The sequence below is a fragment of the Cervus canadensis genome, chromosome X (genome assembly GCF_019320065.1).
Source record: "Cervus canadensis isolate Bull #8, Minnesota chromosome X, ASM1932006v1, whole genome shotgun sequence".
Taxonomy (NCBI): domain Eukaryota; kingdom Metazoa; phylum Chordata; class Mammalia; order Artiodactyla; family Cervidae; genus Cervus; species Cervus canadensis.
In genome coordinates this window covers 129830799-129856169 of record NC_057419.1, presented here as the reverse complement: position 1 = coordinate 129856169, position 25371 = coordinate 129830799, and the positions used below count along the sequence as shown (strand labels likewise).

At 40.3% G+C, this 25371-nt stretch overlaps 1 protein-coding gene across 2 annotated transcripts in view; it reads left to right on the top strand.

The window, feature by feature from the left end:
- The window catches only part of LOC122434964 (homeobox protein ESX1-like), a 112522-nt gene that overhangs the window by 14052 nt on the left and 73099 nt on the right, over positions 1-25371 (top strand). For both annotated transcript variants that reach the window (XM_043458784.1, XM_043458783.1), the window contains one exon: positions 13532-13675. In XM_043458784.1, coding sequence (XP_043314719.1) covers positions 13532-13675 — 144 coding nt within the window. The remainder of the gene's footprint in view (positions 1-13531; positions 13676-25371) is intronic.

Sequence of the window (25371 nt, the reverse complement as noted above, 5' to 3'; positions counted from 1 at the left end):
GTCTTGTTCACAGACATGCCATGAAACACCTTGTCAAATGCCTTGCTGATACCCAGATACAGAGTGCCTACATTTTTACTGATCTGCCAAGCCAGTAATCATAATCAAAAATAGAAATGAAATGAGGTTTGTCTAATGACTTGTTACAGAATTTATGTGCCTTCTGATGGTTACTACTTTTTTCTAAGTGCTTACAAATCCTCCTTTTAATAGCCTGTTTCAGGATTTTGCACTCAGTCAGCATGATGACCCTTGTCTAACCTAAGGAGCCCATGTGCTCTGTGTCCCTTTTCAAAACCAAAGCTCATATTAGGGTCTTTAGTCTTCTGACACATGTCACCCATACCACAATCCCAAAACGTTAACAGCTATGACTAGGCCATCTAATCCACAGGACCTCTCACCACTCTAGAATATAATTTCAATTCATTTAGAACAGTTGAGTGCCCTCTTATGGACACCTTCCCTATAGTAGGCTTCAATTTATAGTTATGATATTGATTACCCTTTTAGGTTAGAATCATTCTTTTTCACAAAAAAGATAAGATCATTCATTCAATACCATTCCATGCATTGTATGTCTATCCTATCCTTGTTCTTGTTCTAAACATATTTTTTAAAAAACTGTTCTGTTATCTGTAGCAGGTTTTTTCAACCTTTAGGGTCATTTCAGGTATGATTGTTTTTGGCATTTTTTTTTTACCACCCCCTCTTTTATTCATTTATCCTTGATTTTTATGCCTTCATTTCAGTACATGTTCTTTAGAAATACAAGATGGAGAGCACCCAGTAGAGGCACACTGGACTGGTCAATAGCCAGCAGATCTCCCCAGCTTTTTATTCATCTCCTTTTTTTCACTGTCTCCGGGCATGTAATCATACCTACTTCAGTGTAGAAAACCACTTTCCTAAAGTCTGGGATTTTGCTTTATAGAGTACTTATGGACTTTCAGCTAAAATGGTTGCTTTCTGTAAAAGTTTCTGTCACCTTCACTTCACCAATTTCTCTTTTTTAGTCAGTGAGAGAAGCGAGTCTCCTTATCATTTTCTCTACCTTCTTGTCAACAGTGGAGGTTGAAAACTTGTCAGATATTGGCCTTCAGTTAAATGATATGTCTAGCAGATGTCTGTGGAGCTGAAATCACTCGTGTTTACTACATTTGCTCTTAGAACAAAAACCTGGCAGGGGGTCACAAAGAGTTGGACACAAGTGAAGGACTTTTACTTTCACTAATAAGTAAATCCACCATGGTTTTTTCTTATTAAATTACAAATTAAATTAGATTTACCAGGCAATCCATTGCAATGGTTACTGCAACTAAGATGTGTGGATTAGTGAGAGCATGTATTGAAATGATTTACCATGCGACTTTGAAAATGCAGAAATATCAAGTTAAATGCAGCAAGTGCAGTAGGTTGAGTGGGTTCAAGATGAGGAGATATTAATGGCAAACACTGTAACTTTGTTCTGACTTCTGTCATGAGCTGGACATTATGGGACTTTGGATAAATAGGTTAAAATCTCTTCCTCCACTTACTCCATTTGTGCCGTATCATGGACCACCTCAGGAGGGTAGAGTAGGAATTCATAAATAGGCATTCAAGTGAAAGATGTCACATAACAACTGTAACACACAAGATGACTTTTAAATGGCTTTCTGTGGTTGAAATAAAAAAGTATTATATTTCAAAACAGTAAACCATTTCACTCTCAAATCTTGCTGAGTCTGTAAGAGCCATTGGGTTTTTTTTTTCATCCCCCTTGCAGTTGCCGTGTAACCCAAGTAAGATCTTTCACTGAAACTATTTACTGCTTCTGTTTCCCGTGCAGATTCCTTTCTGTTATTTCATTTTCCTCTATTATCCATTATACATAACCTTTAGATACTAATGCCTGCAAGCTCTGCTGCCCCCCGGTGCACTAAGGGAAATCACATCAATATCAGTGGGGCATCAATAGTTGTTCTGTGCATTATGGTTCTGTAAGTGGTCACTGAAAAGCAGTGGAAATCCAGCAAGTGAACAGTCAGAGATGGATTGTTCAAACCACCAGCCCCATCCCCACTTCTACCCACTAGATATTTTGGGTCAGCAAAAAAGATAATTTCTCTGAATAAGTTTTGAGGTCATAAAATTCAGTGAAGGGAGGCATGGGAAGATACTGATTATATGAAGATATTATGGAATGGTGATTCTCATCACTTACCCATAAATCTGTAATATTTTCCATCTGAATCGAAAAAAATGTCCTTATGCTTCATCCTCTCTGATATTTTGGCATCAGTGATGTATCAGTGCCAGTCAGAAGCACATTTGCTTGCTTGAATTTATAAATAAGTCATATGAAGTCGTAGTCAGGAAGACAGATGACCATATGCAAGGCATCAAGAGGAGGCGAGGTTAAGGTACTTCATCGACGGTTGTGAAGGGCACAAACTCGGCTTCTCTGGTAATATTTGATGTTTTGATCAGGTTTCTCCACAGTCAGCAGTTTGTACATAAGTGGCAATAGAAACTCACAGGCAGTAGAAACTCACAAGAATACGTTGTGTTTGGGGTCAAATGGGCTGTTGCATTAAATGAGTTAGGGAGTAGGGACTTCTGGCTCTCAAACTAAATATGATCAGTTAATGATATTGATGTTGCTTTTCTTTTGCCAGGAAATTAGTAGTGATTCCTACCACCTTCATGGGATGCAAGTAGTGTTCAAACTCTATAGATGAAATAAGTTAAGTCCATATATCTCTTTGCCATGACATACTATATACTCCACATGTAGAAAGTTGACCAGTTCAGTTCAGTCCAGTCAGTCATGTCCGACTCTTTGCAACCCCATGGACTGCACCATGCCTGGCTTCCCTGTCCATCACCAACTCCTAGAGCTTGCTCAAACTCATGTCCATCGAGTTGGTGATGCCATCCAGCCATCTCATCCTCTGTGGTCCCCTTTTCCTCCCGCCTTCAATCTTTCCCAGCATCAGGGTCTTTTCAGATGAGTCAGTTCTTCCCATCAGGAGGCCAGAGTATTGGAGCTTCAGCTTCAGCATCAGTCCTTCCAATGAATATTCAGGACTGATTACCTTTAGGATTGACTGATTGGATCTCCTTGCAGTCCAAGGGACTCTCAAGAGTTTTCTCCAACACCACAGTTCAAAAGCATCAATTCTTCGGTGCTCAGCTTTCTTTATAGTCCAACTCCATACACGACTACTGGGAAAATCATAGCTTTGACTAGACGGTCCTTTGTTGGCAAAGTTGACCAGAATGATTATTAATTCAGAATTAGGAGAGAGAGAATATTGAGCCCAATTCTGTGATAAAAACTTTAAGAATGGAACTATTCAAGAGGGCAGCGTGCCTACTTCACTTGCTCTCTGCACAAAAATTGAGTAACAGTGAGTTCAGGACTTTCTTCTGCCCCCCTTTATGCTAGTCCATATTAACCTCCTTTCTAGGGCTATGATTTTGGTGGAGGAATAACGTGCTGAAAGCGACAAAATGAGAGGAGTAGAGTATGCTTATTTTGCCTACGTGACAAAAAAGTGCAAATACTTTAAAATATAAGGAAGAAATAGAGTAAGACAAATTTTGATTTTGGAAAATTCAGAAACTTAAGTTTTCTTTTGTTTTTTAATAGAACTGAAATGGAGTTTTTTTTCCCCCAACAATCTAGCTAGACAATGCCCTCTCCCACAAGCTTTACTAGGTATAGATGAATACACTCACCAAAAAGCGTGTCTTTCAATTACTAGTTAACTTCATTAATGCCTCTGTGCCTCACTTTCCTCATCTATAAAATGGGAATGTTGATAACACCATCCTTGTAGATTTTCTTTTTAATTAAATGAAGTAGAGCATGTGAAACACCGAGGACATTTCTTAGTAGATCTAAGTAACATACTTATTTTTGTTTTTTTAAAAATAATATTGAAATCAATTTTTTTTTGCCCCAACAATCTAGATAGACAAACCCCTTTCCCACAAGTTTCCTAGGTATAGATACATACTCTCACAAAAAACCCATCTTTTTCACTCACTTGTAACTTCATGAATGCCTCTGCACCTCAGTTTCCTCATCTATAAAATGGGAACATTGATAACACTTTCCTCGTGGCTTTTCAATTTAATTAAATGAAGCAGAGCATGTAAAACACCCAAGACATCACTTAGTAGATCTAAGTAACATACTTAAGTTTTTTTTAATAGAATTGAAATCAAGTCCCCCCCCCCAATAATCTAGATAGACGATGCCCTTTCCCAAAAAGTTTACTGTCGATAAATACACTAACCAAAAAAACTTTCATTTACTAGTGACTTCATTAAGTCTCTGTGCTTCAGTTTCCTCATCTATAAAATGGGAATATTGACATCACCTTCCTCATAGATTTTCTTTTTAATTAAATGAAGCTTAACATGTAAAACAGCCACCATTGCTTAGGAGATCTAACTAACATACATAATATTGTTTTTTTTAAGAGTGTTAAAATCTTTATTTTTTCCCCACAGCCTTGTAGATTTTCTTTTACCTTACTGATTTTTATTTTTAATTAAATGAAACAGAGCATGTAAAATACCTAGGACATGCTTAGTAAGTAACATACTTAGTTAAGTAACATACTTAATTTTTTAAAATAGAATTGAAATTTGAGTTTTTTCCTCAAAAATCTAATAGACAGTGCCCTTACCAACAAAGTTTATTAAGTATAGATGAATATGTTAACCAATACATCATCTTTCACTTACTAATAACTTTCTTAATGCCTCTGTGCCTCAGTTTCCTCATATATAAAATGGGAATGTAGATAACACCTTCCTTGTACATTTTATTTGTAATTAAATGAAGCAGAGCATGTAAAACACTGAGGACATGCTTAGTAGAGTTAGGTAACAATACTTAATTTTGTTTTTTTAATAGTATTGAAATCAAGTTTTTTTCCCGAAACATTCTAGATAGACGATGCCCTTTCCCACAAAGATTACTAAGTATAGATAAATACGGTTAGCAAAAGCATCTTTCACTTACTAGCAACTTCATTAAGGCCTCAGTTTCCTGAAGTATAAATGGGAATATTGATAACAATTTCCTCATAGGTTTTGTTTTCAATTAAATGAAGCAGACCCTGTAAGACACCAAGGACATTGCTCAGTAGTCTAAGTAACATACTTAATTTTGTTTTTTCTTTTTAATAGAGATAACTGAAATTGATTTTCCCCCACAACATTCTAGATAGACAGTGTACTTTCCACAAAATTTACCGAGTGTAGATAAATATGCTCTCAAAAAAAAAAGGATCTCTTCCACTCACTAGTAATTTCATTGATGCCTCTTTACCTCAGTTTCCTCATCTATAAAATGGGAATGTTGATAACATACTGCTTGTAGATTTTCTTTTTAATTAAATGAAGAAGAGCATGTAAAATACCCAGGACATTGCTTAGTAGATCTAAGTAACATACTTAATTTTTTTTAATAGACAGAATTGAAACCTAGATTTATTTCCTCACAATCTAGATAGTCAAAGCACATTCTCATGAATTTTGCAAAGTGTCCAAAAATACCTCACCAAAACACATCTCTTTCACTCACCAATAACTTCACTAATGCCTTTAGCCTGTTTCCCCATCTGTAAAATGGGAATGTTGCTAACACCTTCCTTGTAGATTTTCTTTTTAATTAAATGAAGAAGAGCATGTAAAGCACCCAGGACATTGCTTAGAAGATCTAAGTAACATACTTAATTTTGTTTACTTTTTTAATAGATGGAATTGAAAATGAGTATTTTCCCCCATCAATCTGCATAGTCTTTTCCCAAAAAGTTTACTAAGTATAGATAAATATGCTCACCAAAAAGCATCTCTTTCACTTACTAGTAACTTCACTAACATCTCTGTGCTTCAGTGTCCTCATGTATAAAATGGGAGTGTTGATAACACCTTCCTCGTAGAGTTTTTAAAGTAAATTAAGCAGAGCATGGAAAATACCCAGGAGATTGATTTGTAGATCTAAGTAGTATACTTAATTCTAGTTTTTTTTAATAGATAGATTGGAAATCGAGTTTTTTCTCTGACAATCTAGACAGACTTTGACCTTTCCACAAACTTTACTAAGTATACATAAAAACCACTGACCAAAAAGAATCTCTTTCACTTATTATTAACTTTTTAATCCCTGTGTGCCTCAGGTTCCTCATCTATAAAATGGGAATGTTGATAACACCCTGCTAGTTGATTTTTTAATTAAATGAAGCAGAGCATGTAAAACACACAGGACATTGCTTAGTAGATCTAAATAACATATTTAATATTTTTTAATTGGTAGATTTGAAAGTGGGTTTTCCCCCAACAATCTAGATAGAAAAAGCCCTTTTCACGAAGTTTTCTGATTATAGATAAATACACTCACCAATAAGCATCTTTCACTTACTATTAATTTCACTAATGCCTCTGTGCCTCAGTTTCCTCATGTTTAAAATGGGAATGTTGAAAATACCTTCCTCATAGATTTATTTAAATTAAATGAAGGAGAGAGTGTAAAACAACAAGGACATGCTTAAAAATGTAAGTAACATACTTAATTTTGTTCTTTTTTTTTAGAAGAAAGAGTTGAAATCGAGTTTTTTTGCCAATAATCTGGACCGACAATGCACTTCCCCACAAAGTTTACTAAGTATAGATCCATACACTCACCAGAAAGCATCTCTTTCACTTTCTAGTAACTTCATTAATACCTCTGGGCCTCAGTTTCCTCATCTATAAAATGGGAACATTGATAACACCTTCCATGTAGTTTTTCTTTTTAATTTAATGCAGGCAAGCAGGTAAAACAAGACGGACTTTGCTTAGTAGATCTAAGTACCATACTTAATTTTGTTTTTTTCCTAATAGATGGAGTTGACATTGAGCTTTTTTCACCAACAATCTAGAGACAGTGCCATTTCTGCAAATTTTACTATGTGTCCATAAATACACTCACCATAAAGCATCTCTTTCACTTCCTAGTAACTTCATTAATGCCTCTGTGCCTCAGTTTACTCATCTATAAAATGGAGTGTTGATAACACCTTCCTCTTTGATTTTTTTAAATTAAAGGAAGCAGAGCATATGACACATCCAGGATGTTACTTAGTAGATCTAAGAAAAACACTTAATTTCTTTTTTTTTTTTATAAGAGAGTGTTGAAATTGAGTTTTTTCTCCAACAATCTAGGTAGACAATGCCATTTTCCACAAAGTTTATTGAGTGTAGATAAATACGCTCTCAAAGAAATCATCTGTTTCACTTCTTGTGACTTCATTAATGCCTCTGTGCCTCAGTTTCCTCATCCGTAAAATGGGAATGCTGATAACACCTTCCTTGTAGATTTTCTTTTTAATTTAATGAAGCAGAGCATGTAAAACACCCAGAACATTTCTTAGTAGATCTAAGTAGCATACTTAATTTTTTTTAATAGAATTGAAATAGAGTAATTTCCCCCCCCCCCAAATCTAGATAGACAATGCCCTTTCACACAACGTTTACTAAATATAGATAAATATGCTCACCAAAATCATTGCTTTCACTTACTAGTAAATTTAATAAAGCTCTGTACCTCAGTTTCCTCATCTATAAAATGGGAATGTTGATAACACCTTCCTTGTAGACTTTCTTTCTTTCTTTTTTTTTTTTAGATTTTCTTTTTGATTAAATGAAGAAGAGCATGTAAATCACCCAGGACATTGATTAGTAGAACTAAGCAAGATACTAATTTTGCTTTTTAAAATAGAGAGTGTAGAAGTAAATTCCACCCCCAACAGTCTAGATAGATAATGCTTTTCCCTCAGTGTTTACTTGTATATATGAATTTGCTGACCAGAATGTGTCTCTTTCACTTACTTGTAACTTCATTCATGGCATCTGTGCCTCAGTGTCTACATCTATAAAATGGGAATGTTGATATACACCTTCCTTGTAGTCAGTTTCAAACTAAATTAAGCAGAGCATGCAAAACACCCAGGACATTGCTTCATAGATCTAAGTAACATACTTAATTCAGTTTTTTTTTTAACTGACAGGTTGGAGATCGAGTTCTTCCCCCCCCCAGCAATGTAGATAGACAGTGACCTTTCTACAAGCTTTACTAAGTACACATAAATTCTCTGACCAAAAAGAATCTCTTTCACTTATGATTAACTTTTTAATTCCTCTATGCCTCAGTTTTTTAATCTATAAAATGGGAATGTTGATAACACCTTCCTAGTTGAATTTTTTTTAATTAAATGAAGCAGAGCATGTAAAACACCGAGGACATTTCTTAGTAGATCTAAGTAACATATTTAATTTTTTTAATAGATAGCATTGAAATAGAAAATCCTGTAAAAAATTATCCTTCAATTAAAAAACTAAAAAAAAGGAAACAGAGTTAAGTCAATGTGCACAGGAAGGCTTAAGATGGCAAGGGGGCTTAGTGTGTCTGAAGTATAGTAAAAAAGCCAGCTTAGGTTGAAGGGAATGAAGAAATAGTAGATAAAATCAGAGGGTTAGCTACGACCTAAAAAAAAAAGTGAATTGAAAGTGGGTTATTTTCCCGAACAATCTAGATAGAAAATGCTCTTTCCAACGAAGTTTTCTAAGTATAGATAAATACGCTCACCAAAAAGCATCTTGTTTACTTGCTATTAACTTCATTAATGCCTCTGTGCCTCAGTTTCCTCATCTTTAAAATGGGTATGTTGAAAACTCCTTACTCATAGATTTTTTTTCATTTAAATGAAGCAGAGCATGTAGAATACCCAGGACATTGCTTCTTAGATCTAACTAACATACCTAATTTTGTTTTGAAACAGAGAGAATTGAAACCATGATTTATTTTGCTCACAATATAGATAGTCAAAGTTCCTTCCCATGAATTTTACTAAGTATTGCTTAGGAAACAGATCAAATTGCCAAAATTGGATGGATCATTAAAAAGCAAGAGAGTTCCAGAAAAACATCTATTTCTGCTTTATTGACTATGCCGAAGCCTTTGACTGTGTGGGTCACAATAAACTGTGGAAAATTCTGAAAGAGATGGGAATACCAGACCACCTGACCTGCCTCTTGAGAAACCTGCATGCAGTTCAGGAAGCAACACTTAGAACTGGACATGGAACAACAGACTGGTTCCACATAGGAAAAGGAGTACATCAAGGCTGTATATTGTCACCCTGCTTAATTTAACTTATATGCAGAGTAAATCATGAGAAACACTGGGCTGGATGAAGCACAAGCTAGAATCAAGATTGCCAGGAGAAATATCAATAACCTCAGATATGCAGGTGACACCACCCTTACGGCAGACAGTGAAGAACTAAAGAGCCTCTTGATGAAAGTGAAAGAGGAGAGTGAAAAAGTTGGCTTAAAGTTCAACATTCAGAAAACTTAAGATCATGGCATCTGGTCCCATGAATTCATGGCAAATAGATGGGGGAAACAGTGGAAACAGTGGCAGACTTTCTTTTTGGGGGCTCCAAAATCACTGCAGATGGTGACTGCAGCCATGTAATAAAAAGATACTTACTCCTTGGAAGAAAAGTTGTGACCAACCTAGACAGCATATTAAAATGCAGAGACATTACTTTGCCAACAAAGGTGCATCTAGTAAAGGCTATGGTTTTTCCAGTGGTCATGTATGGATGTGAGAGTTGAACTATAAAGAAATTTCAGCGCCAAAGAATTGATGCTTTTGAACTGTGGTGTTGGAGAAGACTCTTGAGAGTCCCTTGGACTGCAAGGAGATCCGACCAGTCCATCGTAAAGGAAATCAGTCCTAAATATTCATTGGAAGGACTGATGTTGAAGCTGAAACTCCAGTCCTTTGGCCACCTGATGCGAAGAGCTGACTCATTTGAAAAGACCCTGATGCTGGGAAAGATTGAAGGCAGGAGGAGAAAGGGACGACAGAGGATGAGATGGTTGGATGGCATCACTGACTTAGTAGACATGAGCTTGAGTAAACTCCGGGAGTTGGTGATGGACAGGGAGGCCTGGCATGCTTTAGTCCATGGGGTCGCAAAGAGTCGGACAGGACTGAGCCACTGAACTGAACTGAACTGAACTGAACTGATTGATAAAAACACTCACCAAAAAGCATCTCTTTCCCTTAGTAGTAACTTCATTAAGGCCTCTAGCCTCAGTTTCACTGTCTATAAAACAGGAATGTTGACAACACCTTCCTAGTTGATTTCTTTTTTTTTTTTTTTTTTGATTAAATGAAGCAGAGCATGTAAAAACATAGGACATTGCTTAGTAGATCTAAATAAATATTTATTTTTTCAAATAGATAGATATGAAAGCAGGTTTATTCCCCCAATACTCTAGATAGAAAATGCCCTTTCCCACAAAGTTTTCTACATACAGACAAATACGCTCAACAAAAAACATCTCTTTCACTTGCTATTAACTTCATTAATGCCTCTGTGCCTCAGTTTCCTCATCTTTAAATTGGGAATGTTGATACCACCTTCCTCGCTTATTTTATGTTTGATTAACTGAAGCAGAGCATGTAAAACACACAGGACATTGTTTAGGGGATCTCAGTAACATACTTAATTTTGGGTTTTTTTAAAAAGAGTGAATTGAAATCAAGTTTTATATCACCCTCAATCTAGATAGTTAATTCCCTTTACCACAGATTTTCAAAGTTTCGATAAATATGCTCACCTAAAAGCTTCTCATTCACTTTGGTAACTTCATTAATGCCTCTGTGCCTCAGTTTCCTCATCTATGAAATGGGAATTTTGATATACCTTCGTTGTCTATTTTTATTTAATTGACTGAACCAGAGTATGTAAAACACATAGGACATTGCTTAATAGATCTAAATAGCGTACTTAATTTGATTTTTTTTAGTATGGAATTGAAATCGAGTAACTTTCCCCAGAAATCTAGATACACAATGCCGTTTCCCACAAAGTTTAATAAATATAGATAAAATACGTTCAACAAAAAGCATCTCTTTCACTTACTGGTAGCTTCATTAATGCTTCAGTGCCTAAATTTCTTCATCTACAAATTGGGAATTGTTTATAATAGTTCCTTGTAGATTTTCTATATAATTAATTAAAACAGAACATGTTAAAGACCCAGGACATTGCTTGTTAGAACTAAGTAACAGACTTAATTTTGTTTTTTTTAAGAGAGAGAATAGAAGTCTATTTTTTTCCCAACAATCTAGGTGGACAAACTACTTCTGACAGTGTTTATTTGTATAGATAAATACGCTTACCAAAACACATCTCTTTCAATTACTAGTAACATCATTAATGCCTCTGTGCCTCAGTTTCCTTATTTGTAAAATGGGAATATTGTTAACACTTTCAAGTAATTTTTTTTAATGAAGCAGAGCATATAAAACACTCAGGAAAAGCTTATCAGATCTAAGGAACATACTTAGTTTTGATTTTCTTTGTAAATATAGAACTGAAATCGAGTCTTTTTGCCCAACAAACTTGATATGCAATTCCCTTTCCAACCAAGTTTAATAGAGAGTATAGATGTCGATCTTTTCCCCCAACAATCTAGATAGATAATGCCCTTTCCCACAAAGTTTACTAAGTATACATGAACATGCTCACCCAAAAGCATCTCTTTCACTTACTAGTTACTTCATTAATGCCTCAGTGCCTCAGTTTCCTCATCTGTAATATGGGAATGTTGATAACACTTTCCCCATAGATCTTTGTTAATTAAATTAAGCAGAGCATGTAAAACACTGAGTACATTGCTTCATAGATCTAAGCAACGTACTTAATTCTGCTTTTTTTAATAGATTGGAAATCGAGTTTTATTTCCCTTACAATCTATGTACCAATGCCCTTTCCACAAAGTTTATTAAGTATACATAAATTTACTGACCAAAATGTATCTCCTTCACTTACTATTAACTTCTTTAATACCTCTGTGCCTCAGTTTCCTCATCTATAAGATGGGAATGTTGATAACTCCTTCATAGATTTTCTTTTCTATTAAATAGACCCAATCAGGTAAAACACTAAGGACATTGCTTTGATCTAAGTTACATACTTAATTGTGTTGTTTTTTTAATACAGAATATTGAAAACAAGTTTTTTCCCAAGAATCTAGATAGATAATGCCCTTTCCCACAATGTTTATTAAGTATAGATTAATACGTTTTCCAAAAAGCATCTCTTTCACCAACTTGTAACTTTAATAATGCCTGTTTCTCAGTTTCCTCATTTGTAAAATGGGAATGTTGATAACACCTTCCTGGTAGATTTTCTTTTTTTAAATTAAATGAAGCAGAGCATGTAAAACACCCATGACATTGCTTAGTAGATCTAAGTGAAATACTTAATTCTTTTTTATTTTTATTTATTTTTTTTTAGTTTAAATGCGTTTTATTTTTAGACAACCTTTAATTCTTTTTTAATAGATAGAATTCAAATCAAGTTTTTATCCCCAAAAATCTAGATAGGCAACTCAGCTTTGAAGAGTGGGGCAAGGGGCCATTGCTTTGACTGTGAAGGTAACTGTGGACCTCTGCATACGGGTCTGGACTCAGTTCCCCCCCTCTGGCTGCAGGCACCATGCAATGGGGCATGTTTGCCCTTTATTGGGCCTGTGTTGTAGATCAGGAAGAGTTTCCATCTTCCCCATCGCTGCCCTTCTCTCCTGTACCTCATCTCCCTCCCCTCCCTGCTCCCCACCCCACCCTTCCCCTCCCCTCCCCTCCCCCTCTGTCTCTCCTCTAACTTCTGGAATTCTCTTTCTCCACTGAGAAGTGCCAAATGAAAGCCAGGCCAGACAGGGTTTTATGGTTGTACAAGAGGTGTTTACAGGTGCGTTGGGGCATGTGAATATCCTGAATATTAAGAATAGCTCCTAACTATGAGTCCTGTGCTTGACGCTGTACTTGATTTATCCTATTTCTACCTGCTCCCTCATCATTGTCATCATCCCCCTTTTAAAAGAAGTCAGACCAGGGTGGAATTGTCCAGTGTCACTAACCGACAAGCTCTGCGCTGCCCTGATGATGAAGTGGTTCCACTCACTGTGCTTTCACGTGTGGCCCCTCGTCTACCAGTGGGTTGGAATAGAGAAGCAGGAGTAGGTGGACAGAGCCCGGGCTGCTCTGTCAGCCAGCCTGCCTTTGAGGGGGACTGGGATTTGATCAGACAGCCTCTTAGGTACCTGTATCCTGGAGGACATTAGTCATTGTCATTAATTCTGTTGAAAAATTCTTTAAACCTCTCTCTCTCTCTCTTTTTTGCCACACTGATGGCATGTTTGGCCTCAGTTTCCCCCACCAGGGATTGAACCGGTGTTCCCTGCAGTGGAAGTGTAGAGCTTAACCACTGGACTGCCAAGGAAGTCCCTCAAGTGTTTCATTCTTAATGACACTTTAGTGCAGGTGTGGAGGAGAGGAGGTGACATTTGTGTGCACATCACTAATGTGCCCTTTGGAAGCTTGTCTTTGGGAGGAGTTCCTTATATTGTGAGCAGTAACACTTTGGCATCGAAGATTTCCAATAAATTTTGTTTATATTTTATGCAGAGGAAAACAAGAGAAAAAAAAAAGAAGTCTGGTCATTCAAAAGAAAGATCCAAGGAAAGGAGGAAGAAAAGATCATCTAAAAGAAACACAAGAAGCATTGTGACAATAGTGACAGCGACTCTGATTCTGACACAGACTCCAGTGGTAAGAAAGCCAATATCATTCTGCCCGCCTTGCTTTCAAGTTTTACTTCTTGAAAGCTGGTATTAGAAAAAGGTACTTAATAATAGCCAAGAGTTTTTTTTTTTAATAGCCAAAAGTTTTGAACACTCACTGACTTTGTGTCAGGGACCCTGCTAGGTGCCTGATAGGCGTGATTGCTGTTTAATCCGCACAGTCACTGTTGGACACATCTTAGAGTTGGGGAGACAGAGGACCCGAGCAGGTTATAAGTACCGCCCGCACCCAGGTCACACAGTTGGGATTCAGAGCTAAGCGGTGTGACTCCAGAGTGGCTGTGTGTAGCTGCACAAGGCCTGTGGCAAAGAACCAAGTTGGGGTCAGTCTGTGAGACATGTGATATGAGATATTCCAGGTAAAATACACTAAGTATTTCAGTATGCAACTCATTAAAAAAAGAGGACATTTTCTTAAATACAATACCATAATCTAACCCAATTAAGTTAATAATTCCTTATATAATCTAATACCCAGTGTAACTTTAATATCTGTGTTTCCAGTGCCTAGCACGGTTCATGACATAAATGTTGAATGAATAAATCTCTGTGATATAACAAATGGGACAGCAAAAGCATGTCTACCTGGTCAAAGATATTAACGTTTTAGAGGTAAACATTTTATCATTTTTAATGTGTTTTACTTTTCATATGAAGATAACAAAAGGAAGACAAAAACAAGCCCAGCAAAAGGAAAGGAAACACAAATGACCAGGTTTTTTTCTTTAATTTTTATTATGGAAAAGGTCAAATATATACACAAGTATAGAGAACAGCCTATTGATCTCCCATTTACATACCAACTTGAAGAATCATCAACTTATGGGAAGTTGCCACCACCCCCATTTATTTTGAAACAAAACCCAGATGTCATTTCATGTATAAACAACTCAGCATGGTTCTCTAAAAGAGAGACATTCTTTTTCAACATAACCTTATTGCCATTACTGTGCCCAAAATTTGACAGTAACTTCTCAGTTAATTTTCTTTTTGTTCCTAGCCTGGCAGTGTCACATGAGGAAGACAGCATGAAGAAAGCCAAGGTCTCATTGCTTCTTTTCAATGATCCATTCATCTGGAATATTAAGCAAGGCCTCCCTCTTGCTTCCAGCAGCACTAAACAGAAAGGTTTCCTTTTAGTGTTTAATCATCAGGATCTGGGGTCCTCTCAAGGATTCTGAATGAGAAGGAATACATTTGAAGGCATGATTGTCACTCCTGAGCTGGGGATGACAATAATATGGCTCCTGTGGTGGGGGCAGGGGAGGAAAGGGACAAGAGCCTTTCTGGACTTGATGGAGTCTCCTGTGTTTCCTTTCGGCCAGAATGGTTTATTCCTCTTTATCCTCCACAAAATAGAAGATCAGTGAACAGAATTTGGAGCACCTAGAACAAAAGTAGGGGAATGTTTGGATGCTGCCTTCCCAGAAAGCCCTATGAAGAGTAGTTTCTCAGGAAGACTCCTTTAGAGTCCAGGCTCGTGCCTGAACTCATCATGAATGGAGCTCGGCCCCGTTTTGCAGCACAGCGTTCTCTCACTCGAGACTTTCCCCACCCCATCTTTCACCTGTATGTGCCTGAGAAGTGCAGGGCCGAGTGATAGTGACTCAGGGATGTCACCTCATGAAAAGGGACCCGCTTGACATTCCTTACCAGTTGTTTTCTTTTTTTTTTTGACAACAGTTTTATTTACTTTTGGCTGGGCTTGGTCTTACTTCCCATGGACTTTCTCTAGGTGCAGCAAGCAGGGGCTACTCTCTAGTTGTGGTCTGGAGGCTTCTCATGTGGTGGCTTCTAATTGTGGAGCATGGGCTCTAGGGCATGCAGGCTTCAGAAGTTGCAGCCCTCAGGCTCAGTCATTGCAGCACATGGGACTTGTTACTCTGCGGCACGCGGGATCTTCTCAGGTCAGGCATTGAAGCCATGTTCCCTACATTGGCAGGCCAATTCTTAACCACTGGACCACCAGGGAAGCCCTCAGCAATTCTTATTCATACAGTACTAACCCCATTTGCCATATAAAACAAGTATACAAGAGAATTCACATCTTTCCTGAAAACACCCCCCAAACACCCTATAAAAACACAGTGTTCTGTTTTCATTTTTTCAGTTCAGCCATCAGGCATTCAGTGAAGTGCTCTTGCTGAGGTGCTATGAAAAATTTGAATCTGGCAGAAAAACGCTTTAGAAAAACTGTCATAGAAAACAGGTCTTACAAGACAGGGGCTACAAAATGAATGCTGTAGACAGGGGCCCTTGCCAGGCCAAACCAGGCTGACACAAAGGAAGGCACAGGTGGAGGGGGTGAGGATGGCATGGGGGGCCTGGGTGTTTGGGGCTGCAGTGCAGCAGAGGCACCCAACTCCAGTTGGGCCTGAAAACAGCGTGGCCCTTTGGGGTCCGTACAGGATTATGACGAGAGGGTGACCCATGGCCACAGGGGACATATGTCTGAGAATGACAGCCCTCTGATAGCGCCAACACTTGGCCCTCCCACTCATAAGCCTTGGCAGTTAAGGTCTTAAGAGAAAAACACATCATGCAAATCTATGTGCCACTGACAAAATGGAAGAAACTATTGCATTATTGCTAAAATCTTGTAGGAAGGTTAATGCTGCATCCCTCCCTCCAGCCCATCCTTAGGGATGGTAGACTGTATTGCCAAGCTCTGGTCTAGGCTTACTGCTTTGCTCCTGTCCTCTCACGTTTAGGATTGTTGGATTATTTTCCACGTCCTACATGGAAGCCCGCTGGTGAACAGTACCGTGTCCCTGCCGTCAGTGCTTTGCCGGGGAACAGGATAAAGAAACGTTAGTGCTCTGACAGCAGTCCAGCCGTTCTGCCCCTCCTGACGAGGGATAGTGTCACCCTGGTCTCTGGGGGGAGCTGAGCATGATAAAGACTCAACCCCTTTCAAAGTCATAATGAGGGAAACAGCGCCAATTTTAAAAGGCCATTTTCAGTCTGAACTAAATAATTAATAGGAAGGAACATCTTGGCTTTTTAGAATGATGACTGAGGGTTTTTTTTTTCCATTTATTTTTATTAGTTGGAGGCTAATTTACAATATTGTAGTGATTTTTGTCATACATTGACATGAATCAGCCATGGATTTACATGAGGGGGATTTTTATCTGTCTAACCTCTTGAGAGTTAAAAAGGTGGTCTGGCAAGGGGGCTCAGGGGGCTTGTGACTTGTCTTACTGGGACATGAGAGATGCTGAAGCTCTGGACACTGTCTTAATATTTTAGTCTTGAATGATAAGGAAAGTTCACCTAACTAGGTTCAACTCCATTCTAACTCAGTTTCTGCCCAGCCAATAATTTGGAGAGAAAGAGGAAAACCACCGTCATTTCTACAAATGCCAACCTATCCCCACTCTCCAGCTTTTGTGGGCTCAGGACACGGTCAGCTGATTCGGTTCTAGCCTCAGGTTCAGGATTCTAGATGGATGGTGATGTTGCCTGGAGTGGTGAAACACCATAGTCCTACCAGCCCTTCTCCTCCCCCAGGAGATCCCAACACCATCAAGTGTTCTAAGGCAGGAGAGTGGAGCTAGGCACTTTAGGACAAGGTCAACCAGAGTGTGGCCCCCCTGTGTTCATTGCAGCATGACTTGAAATAGCCAGATAAGGACACCTCACTGTCTATCCACGGATGCATGGACAAAGAAGTCATGTATACAGCACGGCTCAGAGACACTGTGGCTTTGGTTCCAGACCAGAGCAATGAGGGAAACAGCACTACAAAGTCAGCCACACGAATTTCTTGTTTTCCCAATACATATAAACGTCATTTTACACTGTATTTGTAGTCTATTAAGTGTGCAAAAGCATTATGTCTTAGAAAATAGCATAAATACCATAATTGAAAAATACTGCTAAAAAACATTAACCATCATCTGCACCTTCAGCAAGTTGGAATATTTTTGCAATAGTAACTGATCACAGATCACCATAACAAATATAACAATGATGAAAAAGCTTGATATATTGCCAAAATTGCCAAATTGTCACAGAGGAAAGAAGTGAGCAAGTGCTTTTGGATGAATGGCACCACTGGACTTGCTAGATGCAAGGTGGCCACAAACCTCAATGTGTAAACAATAAACACATAATCTGCAAAGTGCAATAAAGTCAAGCACAATAAATGAGACATACCTGTATATACAATGGAATGTTATTCACCCACAAAAAGGTAACTTTGAATATGCTACAACATGGATGAACTTAGCATTATGCTAAGTGAAATAAATCATAAAGATAGCTTCCTGTATGATATCATTTTTACATGCTGCTGCTGCTGCTAAGTCGCTCCAGTCGTGTCCAACTCTGTGAGACCCCATAGACGGCAGCCCACCCGGCTCCTCTGTCCCTGGGATTCTCCAGGCAGGAATACTGGAGTGGGTTGCCATTTCCTTCTCCAATGCATGCATGCATGCTAAGTCGCTTCAGTCGTGTCCAACTCTGTGAGACCCCATAGACGGCAGCCCACCAGGCTCCTCTGACCATGGGATTCTCTAGGCAAGAATACTGGAGTGAGTTGCCATTTCCTTCTCCTTTTACATGGAGGACTCTCAAAACAACAATCCAAATAACAAGCCATAACAATTTTTAAAAAAATGCTCACACAACAGAACAGATTGGTGGTTCCCAGAGGTTCAAGAAATGGTGAAGGGCTTCAAAGGTACAAACAAGTCATAGGGGGATGGTAATGTACAGGGTGGTAACTACAGTTAATAATATTTGTATTGTCTATTTGAAAGTTGTTGAGCGAGTAGCTATTAAAAGTTCTCATTATAAGAAAAATTTTGGTGTGGTGATGATGTTACCTAGATTTATTTCGATCATTTGACAGTCTATAAGATAAGTGAATCACTGTGTTATAAACCTGAAACTATTATAATGTATGTTAGTTCAGTTCATTACAGTTGCTCAGGTGTGTCCGACTTTTGTGACCCATGGACTGCAGCACGCCAGGCTTCCCTATCACCAACTCCTGAAGCTTGCTCAAACTCATGTCCATCAAGTCGGTGATACCATCCAACCATTTCATCCTCTGTTGTCTACTTCTCCTCCTGCCCTCAGTCTTTCCCATCATCAGGGTCTTTTCCAATGAGTCAGTTCTTCACATCAGGTGGCCAAAGTATTGGAGCTTGAGCTTGAGCATCAGTCCTTCCAATGAATATTCAGGACTGATTTCCTTAGGATTGACTTGATCTCCTTGCAGTCCAAGGGACTCTCAAGAGTCTTCTCCAACACCACAGTTCAAAAGCATCAATTTTTCAGCACTCAGCTTTCTTTATGGTCCAACTCTCACATCCACACATGACTACTGGAAAAACCATAGCTTTGACTAGACGGATCTTTGTCGGAAAAGTAATGTCTCTGGTTTTTAATATGCTGTCTAGGTTGGTCATAGTGTATCTTCCAAGGAGCAAGTGTCTTTTCATCTCATATCTGCAGTCACCATCTGTAGTGATTTTGGAGCCCAAGAAAATAACGTATGTCAATTGTACCTCAATAAGAAAAAAATTTTTAACTGTGGAGGTGGGGTCACACAAAGTCTTTTCCCAGGATGTCTGGCAACTATTAACAAAACTATGTCAATTAAACCACACCATCCACTCAGCAGCTTAGTTAATGGTATTTACATTGCATTTAATCATTTTGGAAGTTCCCAGACTACAAATTGTGACAGTGTTAGCCTCCTCTCCTTGCCTGACTCCTCATTGTTGCTCTGTAATTTTAGGATTTAGGATCCTTCCTCTACATGAGTACATAAAGACCAGTGTATTAGAGCTCATTTTTAAAGTGAAAGTGTTAGTCACTCAGTCATGTCCAAATCTCTGCAATGCCGTGGACTGTAGCCCACCAGGATCCTCCATCCATGGAATTTTTTAGGCAAGAACGCTGGATTGGGGTGCCATTTCCTCCTCCAGGGATCTTCCCAACCCAGGGATAGAACCCAGGATTCCTGCATTGCAGGCAGATTCTTTATCATCTGAGCCAATAAGAATGCGCAATAGAAAAAAAAAAAAAGAATGCACAATAGAGCTCATTTTGGGGGGATTCAAATGGACCAGTGGTATCAAGCAAAATGTACCTCCCTAAACAACCAGAGCCCATAGTGGGGTGTGTGGGCCAGCATTAGGTCTCTATTCCCAATAGTGGTTACAGAAAGCAAGTCTGTTATATTTGCAAAAGAGAAAGGGAAAAACACATTAAGAGTTTCTTCTTGGGCGTTCCCTGGTGGTCTAGTGGATAGGATTCCGAGCTTTCACTGCCATGACCCAAGTTCAATCCCTGGTCAGGGAACTGAGATCCTGAAAAGCACGTGGTGTGGACAAATAAAAAATAATAGTAACAAAAAGTGAGTTTTTTCTCATCACTAGAAATAATCATCTGTGACTATGTGGTGATGGATGTTAACTACACTTGTGAAAATCATTTTGTAATGTATGCAAACAACAAATATTATGTTACACACCTGAAACTAATGTATGTCAATTATACCTCAATGAAAAAAAAAGAGAAAAGGAGGTTCTTGGGTATTCATGCTGTAGTTGGGAAATAGATGAGAACATTTTCTCTTTTCCCTTGTTTCTTGTTGCTCCTTCGCCCTTCAGAACTCCACCAAGAGACCACTATGTAAAGCCAGGAGAAGCAAGTCACCAAAACATCAGGTTTTCTTTCCCCGTGAGCTTGCTTTGCCTGTGTGACAGAGCAGAGGCCTGGGCCTCCCAAACCCTGGCCCGACCTGACTGTGAGCCCAGCCCCTGGCCTTAGGCTCCCAGCCTTGCTTTCTAGACCCTTCAGCACAGCCCCCACCAGGTCTGCAACCCAGGACCATCACAACCCTCACACAGGGGCTCTGCAGCAAAGCTAATGAAAAAACTTTCCTGATTTTTCTTTCTACCAATGCCTCTTTGATACAAGTTAAGGTTTTCTATGGTCTCAACTATTCACCTCTTGATCCCATGACCTAGAAATAAGTCATCACTACTTGAGGAAATGAAAAAGTACTTCACATTAACACAGGTCCAAATCTACCCTGAATTGACAGCTACCCCACCATCACCAAACAAATTCCACAAAACCCACTTGTTCCCAATTGTACCACAAAAAGTGGTTTTAAAAAATCCTTAGATTAGAAATTCCTCAAGAGCATATTCATTTATGCGTTTGATAGTTTCATAAAATTGAATCTGTGTGAGACCTTTAAGGCATAAGTAGACTATATATTAAAATTCTCATTTTTTACCCCTTTTGGGTCACTGGAATTTTGTCCATAATTGTTCATTTTTGGTTTTGTTTTCATTGACAAATTTAGCGCTGCCACTCCCTACCTTGCATTATCAAGTGCTGAAAAACAACAGCCGGACTTTAAGCTTTCAATCCCATCTATCTCAGTGCAGCTAAACAGATGCTAGTTACACCTATAGTGTGTTCTCTGAACCAATTACTCCCTTGTACCAGTGCTGAAATATTCACAAAATCACTCATTTTACCTCAGAGATTATGCTTGGTTTTGAATTTTAAATAGTACAATTGAACCCTCTTATAACCCAGCTCCTCAGTGCATTAAGTACTTTCAGGACATATTGAGTCCCAATATGAACTACTCATAAGATGGAAGTATTGCGTTTAGGAGGGCTGATTTCCTCCCTAAAGGATATTTGTTTTAGGAGGACCTGAACTTTATCTGCTTCCCTGGTGGCTCAGAGGTTAAAGTGCCTGCCTGCAATGTGGGAGACCTCGGTTCAATTCCTGGGTTGGGAAGATTCCCTGGAGAAGGAAATGGCGACCCACTCCAGTATTCTTGACTGGAGAATCCTGTGGACGGAGGAGCCTGGTGGGTGGGCTACAGTCCATGGGGTGGCAAAGAGTCAGACACGACTGAGCTACTCGATATGAATTACTCATAAGATGGAAGTATTGCGTTTAGGAGGGCTAACTTCCTCCCTAAAGGATATTTCTTTTAGGAGGACCTGAACGTTATTAGAAGAGACTGTATCTATATATATATTCAGATAGATAGATGGTAGATGGGTAGGTACCACAGGTGTAGGAAAAGTGGCTCTATTTTTTTCCTTTGGGAACTATGTTCTCACTGGTAATGGGCTATTTCCATGAGCTTGAATTTACTGATCCTGTTTACTACCCCTTAGAGCCCCTAAATATCAATAACCTCAGATAATGCAGATGACACCACCCTTATGGCAGAAAGTGAAGAGGAACTAAAAAGCCTCTTGAAAGTGAAAGAGGAGAGTGAAAAAGTTGGCTTAAAGCTCAACATTCAGAAAACTAATATCATGGATCCGGTCCCATCATTTCATGGCAAATAGATGGGGAAACAGTGGAAACAGTGTCAGACTGTATTTTTTTGGGCTCCAAAATCACCACAGATGGTGATTGCAGTCATGAAATTAAAAGACTCTTACTCCTTAGAAGCAAAGTTATGACCAACCTAGATAGCATATTAAAAAGTAGAGACATTACTTTGCCAACAAAGGTCCGTCTAGTCAAGGCTATGGTTTTTCCAGTGGTCATGTAGGATGTGAGAGTTGGACTGTGAAGAAAGCTAAGCGCCGAAAAATTGATGCTTTTGAACTGTGGTGTTGGAGAAGACTCTTGAGAGTCCCTTGGACTGCAAGGAGATCCAACCAGTCCATCCTAAAGAAGATCAGTCCTGGGTGTTCATTGGAAGGACTGATGCTGAAGCTGAAATTCCAATACTTTGGCCACCTCACGTGAAGAGTTGACTCATTGGAAAAGACCCTGATGCTGGGATGGATTGGGGGCAGGAGGAGAAGGGACGACAGAGGGTGAGATGGCTGGATGGCATCACTGACTCGATGGGCATGAGTTTGAGTAAACTCCGGGACTTTGTGATGGACAGGGAGGCCTGGCGTGCTGCGATTCATGGGGTCGCAAAGAGTCGGACACGACTGAGTGACTGAACTGAACTGAACTGAGAGCCCCTAAGGGCTTCCCTGGTGGCTCAGCTGGTAAAGAATCTACCTGCAATGCAGGAGACCTGGGTTCGATCCCTGGGTTGGGAAGATCCCCTAGAGAAGGGAACGGCTCCCCAGTCCAGTGTTCTGGCCTGGAGAATTCTATGGACTGTATAGTCCATGGAGTGTCAAGAGTCAGACAGGACTGAACGACTTTCACTGTCACTTTCAGAGTCCCTAAAGTTCCAATCTTAATTTCTAATCATGGAAACGGCCATAAGAACAAATCAACGTGAGAATGTCCAGGACAAAAGTGTCCAAGCCCAGAAACACGTTTTAGGATGGTTGATCTGCTAAATTTTTTTCAGGTTTACGCACGTGCACCCTGACTGCAGTCTCATCCATGTGCCTTGCAAGCGCCTTCCTTAGAGGATGAAATCAAAATGTTCAGTATTTGGAGACGTGGATGAAATTAAATATATGGATGTTATTTCATGCTTGATTTTAAAATTTCCATCCCGTTCATGCCCCCTACCCCAGTACACGTTTCTGTAATACGCAGCTCCAGGCCCGCTTTAGGGGGTGGTTTTCCCTCCTGTACAAAATGTTATTGTGGATCAAATAAAATCAGTATTCAAGACAAAAGTATTTCAATGCAGTATTTAACAAATATCAAAATTAGTGCAAAAATAGCACGTGATGAAAATATTACTAAAATTTAAACATAGGTAATTGTGACCCTGCACTTGGTCCATGGTACCTCCTGTGAGGTTCCCATAAAACATTATTAACAAACCAGGTCAGTTGCCAGTTTCCATACTGGATGGGTTTAAATACCGCAGGATGCTCAGTAGGTACCGCCTCCACCCCCAGAGTCCTGAGGGAGGGGTCCCTGTTGGCCTTGGGCCATCCAGGTGGCTTTTGGCTGTGAAGAGGGACTGCAGAAGAGAATCAGAGGCACCCAGGGACAACCGAGCCCCCTGGAGAACTAGGCAGCTCCAGGGTTGGCTGTGTACTCGGGACCCAGGCGAGGTATCTGGTGTGGTGGAAAGGCTCTCCATCCATGGGCTCAAAGGGTGAATTGATGTGGTGGAGGCACCTCTGCAGGTTCCTGCGTTTCCCCGCCCCCACCCCCTCATCTCCAGGCCCCAGGCGGTCAGCTCCAGCTGCTGCTGCTGCTGCTTCCTCCTGGGCTCCTGGCTGCCTCCTCGTCCTCCCCCTGCCTCAGTTCAGACCGCACTTAGCCCTCTTCTCCTCCCACTACCATCGCTGAGACCACAGGAGGCTTCATATCTGGAAAAGGAGAAAGGCCAAGAGAGGCTATAGGGACACAGAGGGGCATGACTGTGCAGCATTGGCGTCCGGTCCACTGGCCTATCCCAGGGAAAGGCATTTTCTTCCCTTCGCCAAAGCACCTGACTGGCCCGGGCTCTGACCATGAGATTCTTCTTGGTCTTCCAGGCTGCAATAGCATCATCCAGGCTGCGACCCCATCCCACCTGCCCCCAGCGGACGCTCCAGCCTTGAGCGCTGTGGATGAATCAGCCTCTATGCCAGGATCTGTGCAGATGTCCTTGTCGGGGATAGTCCTGGGGCTAACTGCTGGATCAGGTCCTCTTTTGGGTGCCTCGTCCCAGTTATAGCTTGTGTCGCCTGTCCAATGTATACCTGCTCCTGCTTAGGCGGGCTCCCTCCCTCCCTCGTCCTGCCCTGCCCCTTGACCCAGGTAGGTGGGACCCTCTGGAGGCACTTGAGGCCAGGGCATGGCCATAAAGTGGAGGCCTGCCAACTTGGGGTGGGGAGGGGCAGGGAAATGAGACCTCACTGGCCCCTGGAGCCAGAGCCCTGGAGAAACGTTAGGAGAACATCTCTCCAGAGATGCAGGCTCCTAGCCCACAGTTCCTCCAGAGCGAGAGATGCAAAGATGGGGCTGGAGAAAGTCACAGCCCAGTGGTCCCCCTTGTCCTGTGGGCTCTGAGAGCTCTGGTTCTGTTTCATTCACCCCCAAAGTCCACGAATGGGGCTAGTGATTCAGATGAAATGCTTAGCTAGGGGGCTGCATGATCTGGCTCCCGGGGGCTCTATCTGCAGGGCACACACTGTGCTCAGAAGCCGGCTGCAAGAAACCCAACCCGCCCTTTGCGTGTTATGCCTGATGTCCGAATCCCCGAGCGGGAAGAGAGAAGGCTTCCAAGACAATGCAACTCGCAGGAAGGGAAGTTTATTACTGACTCGAGCCAGGACTCTCCGCCCGCAACCAACGCAGTGGTGCGGGTCAGAGAGCCCCGAGCCCAAGCTGTTACACAAATTTATAGGGTGAGAAGCAGACTGGTTACACGTTTGCAAAGCAATCTCATTGGTCAATACTTTTGCGCGCGCGGGACTTTCCTGGGGGTTTCCGCCCCGTTCCTAATTTCCTAATTGGCAAACAGCGGTCAGTATTAAGTGAAAGCTAATTGGTCCTAATTGGCTAATTGGTTGTATCCAGGTGGCCTGATAATCTTACCAAGTAGGAAGGCCTACTCCTAATCTAAGCTGCATTACTTCTGCTCGCCTCACATGTGAAAGCAACAAGTACTACAGATTTGTGCTAACCCATGTCAGAGTGCGTCTGTAGACCCCGGCCAATGCTTAGTGCTCTCCAGAAAGCTTACAGTGCAAGGGCCCTTCCTTCGGGGCCCTTCCTTCAACTTTGCAGGTAACTGTG